The 8176-nt window shown below is 33.2% G+C and overlaps 1 protein-coding gene across 1 annotated transcript in view; it reads left to right on the top strand.

Moving 5' to 3' along the window:
- PIGN (phosphatidylinositol glycan anchor biosynthesis class N) overlaps nucleotides 1–8176 on the top strand; it is a 119865-nt gene that overhangs the window by 87061 nt on the left and 24628 nt on the right. Inside the window, 3 exon segments of the mRNA XM_079109048.1 lie at nucleotides 3074–3176; nucleotides 3484–3559; nucleotides 5681–5754. Of these exon segments, the coding sequence (XP_078965174.1) occupies nucleotides 3074–3176; nucleotides 3484–3559; nucleotides 5681–5754 (253 nt within the window).

Below are 8176 nucleotides of genomic sequence, written 5' to 3'. Positions count from 1 at the left end.
TCTCTTGGCAGGTTTCAAGTGTACAATTCAGTATTAACTGTAGTCACTGTGCTATATATTAGATCTCCAGACATTATTTATTTTAAGTAACTGAAACTTCATATGCTTTGACCAACACCTCCTTTTCTTCCCCCCTCCCAGCCCCATCATTCTACTCTGTTTGTAAAACTATTTAATTTACACATATAAGTATTTGTCTTTCTATATCCAACTTCTTTCACTTAGCTTCATGTCCTCCAATATCATGCAAGTTGCCACAAATGGCAGGATTTCCTTCTTTTTTAAGGCTAAATAGTATTCCATTGCAAATATAGATATTTTCTTTATCCATTCATCTACCAGTAGACATTTAGATTTTTTACATGGTTCAACTATTATGAATAATTCTGAAATGAATGTGGGAGTATAGATATCTCTTAAGATACTTTTATTTTCTTTGGATATATATCCAGAAATGGAATTGCTAGGTCATGTGATAGTTGTATTTTTAATTTTTAAAGGAATTTTCATACTGTTTTCCATAATGGCTGTACCAGTTTATATTCCTACCAGCAGTGGGTAAGGATTCCCTTTTCTCCACATCCTTGCCAACAGTTCTTATCTTTCATCTTTTTAAGTGTAGCCATTCTAACAGGTATGAGGTACCTTATTATGGTTTTGATATTCATTTCCTTGATGATTAGTGATATTGACTATTTTTTAATATTATACTTGTTGGACATTATGTGTGTGTGTGTGTGTTCTGTTTTAAGAAATGTCTTCACAAATGATATGCCTTTACTTCATGTACAAACAGAGAAACAGTATGTATTCCATTTGTGTACAATAAAAATAAATTAAAAAAAAAAAGAAAGAAATGTCTTCAGATCTTTTGCCCCTTTTTCAGTTGAATTATTTGTAGGGGGTTGTTGCTGTTGTTGTTAATGCTTTTGATCAGTACAAATTCTTTATATATTTTGGATAGCTATCCCTTATCAAATATATGACTTGGAAATATTAGAGGTAGTTTCTTTGAACTTACTATGGTTCAAGAAAATGAATATTCTCATTTTCTGCTCTCCACCTTTTGCTTTCATTCTTTCATTCTTAATTTCACTTTTCTATCTTCACAGATTCTTTCACTCAGCTGATGCTAACAAAAAACACTTTCCCCCAGAACACTTTATTTCCCTAAGTTATAGTTGTATTTTGTCCTGTTTGCTACCAAACTTCTTGAAAGAAAAATCTGTAGTTGTTGCCACTGTTTCCTCATAATTTATGTACTGTATCCACAAGTCTTAGAACAGTGCCTGGCTCATGATAGTACTCTATCAGTATTCGTCAAATGTCTCTGCTGAAACTGTACTCTGAATGGTCTGCCAGGGTTTCCTGACTTCACAGACTAATCTCTTCAGTTTACTTGACCATGCTATAAAATTTAATTCTATTGATTTTTCTCTTTCTTTTCTCTTGACTAATAGGACTTAATCCAAGTTCTCCTTTTAACTTTTTATATCATGACTCTTCTCCTCCAAAACCCCTTCCTTTGCCTGACCTTGAACTGTATGTTTTTCTCCAAGCTATACCATTAACCTTCTCCGAACCTGGTTAATGCCATCCTCTTCGATAGTGGTACAGACACCTCTGTGCAAACAGCTGAGCTCTGCTGCTCTAGCTTTGGCTTCTCTCCTGACTTCAGGAGTCACATGTCCAATGTTCTCCTGGGCATCACCAAATATAGACCCCAGTCTATCTGCTGCTACTCCTCTTCAAGATTATTCTGTGACAGGCCTCCTCTCATTTAATGGCATCGCCATGCTCGCAGCCACCCAAATTTGTCATGTCTAACTGCTCCTTGCCTACTTCTAAAGTCCCACTGACTCCCTCAGTCTCCATGTCCACTGTCACTGCACTGGTTCAGACTTCCTTGTCTCTGACATGGACTACTGAAATGACTTTCTTAGTGGATTTCCTGCCTCCAATTGTTTGTTTCCTGACCAAAATTTTATATAATATCTAATATTTCTTGATTATGTGACTCACATAAATGTTTGCTACTCTTCATCTTTTCATGGTAAAATTCAGGGTTTTATAGTACTATGCCACCAATCTGTGTTTCTTATTTCATCTTTCACCCTTTCCTTGAATAAACTCTTAAGTTGCTATCATACCTACTTTCTATTTCTTGACTGTCATTTATTTTTCCACTGTTTTCTTTACTAATCTTAGTTACAATATCAGGACTTTAAGACTGTTTATATAGTCTTAGTGCCTTACTTTGTCTCTGATATATACTAGACAGTTAATGTTAGTTGGTTAGATAATTGGTTAAATGAATGGATGCATGAATCAATTTTAGGCTCAACTCACCAATTCAGATGCTACTATTTCACTTAAAGTTTTTGTGATTCATATTTCTTATTTAGAGTTTCTATACCTATTTTTACATATATATAAATATTATATTATAAATATTATATATAAATAAATATATATTATATATATAATAAAATAACTAGCATTTATTGAGCCCTTTCAATAGACCAGGCATTATTTTGGGAATGTTACTAGCAACAAACATTGGATACCAATAGTATTAATACCTACTTTTTATTACGATACTAATACAAATCTAACTTTAAGAAATGTCAAAAAGATGCTCAAATTTTTCTATAGTCTCATTTTCTAATGGAATTATCTGAAACATGCTTGTTTCTTTCTGAGCCTTTCCAAGATCCTAGCATGTGTTTCACATGTGGTGGGCATATAATAGGCAGTTAAGTACTAAAATTTAAAATTGTCTTGCATCTGAAGATGTCTATCATACATAATAGGTCTGCATTTTACTTTTGAAAAAGACATTGACAGCTAACTACAGATAAGGTTCACCTTGTTCATGTTCAGGAAGAGGAAACTAACCTGACCAAGATGACTTGCTAGGCCGCGTATTTCTCAGTATGTTGCTTCTTCAGCCTGGTTCTTTCAAAATATATGCACAAGGAATACAATTGAATATTCAGTTAAACAATTCATGATCAGTATACAAGTAAATTCTCCTCATGTTAGAATTGGCATGTCTTTTCTAAATGAATTTGGTATGAATTCCGACTTGCTTGGCATTTCCTTACCTCTTTTTTTAAGGTTTTCTTCTTATTAACAGCATTTTTTGGAACTGGAAATATAGCCTCTATTAACAGGTAATTTTAAATCAGTGTGTGTGTGTGTGTGTGTGTGTGTGTGTGTTCAAAAGCTAATAAAGATTTGAACTTCTCTAGCTTTTGTTCTGTACCTTGTTTTTTATGCTCAGTGATATCTTTTAGGGATTTAGTATGTATCTCCACATACAGAATGGCTTTACAATATTCCTCTCTACAATGTATGTTTGTGTTTGAATAAGAGTAGATTACAGAGAATTAGTTTGAACATCCTTTTAGCAGAATAATTTTCTTTGAAAGCAATAGCATGCATTCTAAAATCCTTTTTCTCTATGTTATGATTCCCCAGCTTCGATCTTGCCTCCGTCTATTGCTTTCTGACTGTATTTAGTCCTTTCATGATGGGATCCCTGATGATGTGGAAGGTTAGTTTTCTCTTCATTGTTTGTATTAAGCTGTTGATTAAGATCATGAATTCATTGTGGTGTTAAGATCACATAATATTTGACATTAAGATTATGAAGTCATTGCAACAGTTAAATAGCAATAGAAAGAAGATGCCTTTCAGACTTGGCGTTGACAACAATGCTAAACCAGAGGCAATACATTCTCCCCTTCTCTTCTAAATAGTGAATCTTCTTGTTTTACTCTGAAAGAGTATTTGACTCAAAAAGAGGATTCTGTGTTAGTTTCACAAAGTCCTGTAAAAGGTTATCAAAGCCTGTGGGGAAGCTGTGATCAAGACTGCAGTGCTGCTCAGGATTCTAAAGCTCCCTGAACCTCTGGTCCCCACCTTGAGATAGCCAGCATGTTATAATCTTTCCTCATAATCCACAAACCTAGAATTGATTCACTCCCTCAACAGATATTTCCTTGAGTGCTTCATTCACCAATGTGGCAGGCACTACCTGAGTTATGACAGTAGAAAAATGACATATTCTCAGATTTCCAGGGGTATAGACTCTCTGGTGGAGGGTAATTCATGTCCATTATTTTCTTCTCTAAGGTCATTTTACTTATCTTGTTCCAACTAACAAATTTCCTCTACCATAGTGCCTGGCACATTTTATGTAGTCAATACATATTTACTTAAATAAAGTAATTAATGCCTGCCTAAAATCATATTAACCTTCTGTTCAGATCACATAAGTAGTAATTGTTAAAGGTATATATTCTCTTCAGAAGTTTCATTACTGCACTAATATAAAAGTAAGTTTAGGAAATGTTGAAAAGATACTCTGCATTTTCTCATGTCTATTCTCTATTGAATTATTTGAGAACATATTTTCACTGTCTTAATTTTCATTCACATTTTTTAAATGGTGGTTGTTCTTTTCTCTATTAAAAGACCATAAACCTAATTAAAAATAAGAAAGAAACAAAGACAGACAGGAAGGCTGGCAGGCTAGCTCAAATTAGAACACTAAATCTTTAATCTCCAGCATAATTCAGTGAGCTTTAGCAGCATATACACAAGATCACTTTTGTTGACCTATTTGTCATTAGTGAGGGCCCCCTTGTACTCTGTTTTATTTATATGTCCTTCACTTGAAAAGCAAACTTATGCAGTCTTTTTTTCTTTCTCTTTTTTTCTTTTTAAAGTAGAGATTGAACCCAGGAGCACTTAACCCCAGAGCCACAACTGAGTCACATCTCCTGCTTCTCCCTACCCCATCTTTTTTCAAAATTTTTTATTTTGAGACAGAGTTTCACTAAGTTGCCTAGGGCCTTGCTTAGTTCCTGAGACTGGCTTTGAACTTGAAATCCCCTTGCCTCAGCCTCCTGAGCCACTGGGATTACAGGAATGAGCACTGTGGTGTGGCACTTATGTGGTCTTGAACATCATTTCCTTTTTTATGTTTCTCCCATTCTTAAAACATCAGGTATATATAATATATATATATATATATATTTTTAAATTGGTCATTGAGAAGTAATACCTCAAAATATTAACAGTCTTGCCTATGGATTATGAATTTTCAAATAGTATAAATTTTCTTATACCTTTCTCTATTTTTTTTCAGATTTATTATAATTAATATGAATTTTATAATAGAAATAAATTAGTATCTTTTAAAAAAACAAAAAGCACTGATAAAGCATGAATCATGTTTATAGTATTAAAATATAGCCAGATGAGTTTAGACATCTGTAAATCAATTATCAGGCTGCTTAATCTATTTTATTTGGACATTCTGTGCTTTTCACAGCTGCTTGGTATCATTTGAAAATTGATGTTAATTATTAAAATGAGTTAAATAGAGCAAATTTTATAATAGGTTATTTGGAGTATGCGTTGAAGTTATCTTCTATTCTGTGTATATTAACATAGATTTCTAAATCAATTGATTTAGATTTCTAAATCAATTTTATCACTGTTCTATGTCATTGGAATCATGTTTTTTACTTCAGTGTTTGCTCCACACTAGTATGTGTGGAAGTTATTTGAAAAAGTGAAAGTATTTCCGTAAGCAGAAATAGTGTTTGTTTAAAAAAGCATTTCAAATGCTCCACTTACCAGTGGCATCATTTGTTCTTTTAAACAGATTTTAATTCCTTTTGTTCTTGTCATGTGTGCTTTTGAAGCAGTTCAGTTAACTACACAGTTATCATCAAAAAGGTAAGACTAATGGCTGAAAAGCATTGGATTTATCCATTTTTAGTAAATGAGAGTAAACATTTGAAGATATTTCATGACGTTTTTATTAAGACCCTATGACATAGATTGTTACTTACAAGAATGAGAAATATTTCACTCTTCTAGTCAGAGTTCAGTTGTCGTTGGAGGAAATTAGTTGATTAGATCCCCTAGCAGACAAATATGCTTTCTAAGCAATAAAATATTATTAGGTTATTATTCAACTAGTGAGGAACTTCTCTAGCAAAGGGTAAAATATTAATGTTAAATATTATAATTAATTACTTGTTTCTTATACATATAACTGTGCCTATAAAACCAAGAGATATCATTCTAACTTCTTTCAGCTCCTTTTTCTTTTTCTTTTTTTTTTTTTATTGTAAACAAATGGGATACATGTTGTTTGTCTGTTTGTACATGGGTTAAAGGCATACCATTTGTATAATCATAAATTTACATATGGTAATGTTTTTTGATTCATTCTATTATTTTTTCCCTTCCCCCCCACCCCTCCCACCCTTCTTTTCCCTCTAAACATTCCTTTCTTCCTCCATTCATGCCCTGCTCCCTAACCCTAACCCTAACACTAACTCCTCCCACCCTCCCCCTTATGTGTCATCATCCTCTTATCAGCGAGATCATTCGTCCTTTAGTTTTTTGAGATTGGCTCAGCTCCTTTCTTAAATATGTTTTAGACAAATTTGTTAACATTATTTCATTTACAGTGGCTTGAAACAAATTTTCTAAATATCTCAGTAATTCATAGTTTCCAGTTTTGATTTCTACACATTTGACAAATAGGGTAGAAAGTATTCTTTCTGAGTTTTGAGGCGTTTCTAATCAGTCTTAAACAATCAAGATTCTGGGGGAGAAGCTGTCAACTCATATCTTTGATTTTTTTTTTTCTTTGATTTTTTTAACTAATAAAATTGGCTCATCAGCACAAGGATTCTCCAAAAAAACACTTGATATAAATATGAAGGTTCTTAGCAGTTTTGTTATTCTTGAATCGCACTGGAATACTAAATGTTGAAAGAAACAACTAAAATTAACATAAATTTGCATGTGCTCTTGATAAGTTTCAGCTAGAACTGGGTTTAGCTTACTATTATGCCATAATTTCAAAAAATGTTTTTCTAATGTTTAAGAATCGTAGAGAAACTTTAGATTACATAGAGGGAAATAAGAGGGAGGAGGGGTGGATATGAAAGATGGTGGAATGAGACAAATATCATTATCCTGTATACATGTATGATTACACAAATGGTATGAATCTGTATCGTGCACAACCATAAAAATGAAATGAAGTACCCCATTTGTGTACAACAAATCAAAATGCAGTCTGTAAAAATAAAAAATAATTAATAATTTAAAAAAGAATAGTAGAAATCTTGTTTCTAGTTTGAAATGTTAGTGTATTTTTGCAAGATATTTATTTGAATTTCATATTGAAGTATTTATGCTTTGTCAATATCACATGGAGGACAGTTATTTAGATGCAATTTTTAAAAACTAATGACATGTACTGCTGTCCATCTCTGTGAATAAACTTTTTACAGAGGATTTTGTTTTTTTGGGGGGGGGGCGGTGCTGGGGATTGAACTCAAGGCCGTGTGCTTGCAAGGCAAGCACTCTACTGACTGAGCTATCTCCCCAGCCCCTACAGAGGATTTTAATTAAGATTTGAATGAAAACTGGGACATGGGGAATGAAAAGTCAAAGGCTCGACAAAACGTGCATGTGTGCGTGTATTTGTGTGTATGCATGCATGTGTGCATAGTGATTATATCTTGATACTGAGGTGATGAAAAACTAAACACAAAGGGAGAGAGCTGAGGTGGCCAAACTAAGGATAACAGTATTCTGTTTTACCCATTAAATCCTTACAAGACATTGACATTTCTCCCTGGATTTCACAGACTTCTAAGATTGAATGTCAAACATTAAACCTAGCAGTTCCCTTTCTTCCTGTTGACAGCTAGGTTCTTATGCTGTTTTCTTTATGGAATCCTTCACAAAAGCCTAAGTTCATCTATCCTCTACTGCCATATACTATTTTTAAATATGAGTGATATCATCACTCCTTCATTTCCACATTTTCATAGTTTTATTATTTGTTGCTAAACATTTTCTTATAGCTCTTTAAAGGATAGGGGCTAAGTTGGGATTGTGGCTTATACTAATACCCTGGTTATTAGATGCATAATGCCAAGGCTGAGATCATCAAACCAGTGAGATGATTCTGATTATATTTCTTCTGATTCCTTAAAATACGAATTGAACAAAAGCAAATTGAAAAGCTGTGTTAGCATTGTTTTATTTTGCATGACTTAAAGTTAACTTTTCTAAATATCAATAATTTGGTCTCTCAGTCTTGATAACGGGGTTAATCAACAAAGCTTTG

Source organism: Sciurus vulgaris (assembly GCF_902686455.1).
Source record: "Sciurus vulgaris genome assembly, chromosome: 13".
NCBI classification, from domain to species: Eukaryota; Metazoa; Chordata; class Mammalia; order Rodentia; family Sciuridae; genus Sciurus; species Sciurus vulgaris.
Note: the sequence above shows the minus strand (reverse complement) of the source record. Positions and strands in the feature narration are given on the sequence as shown.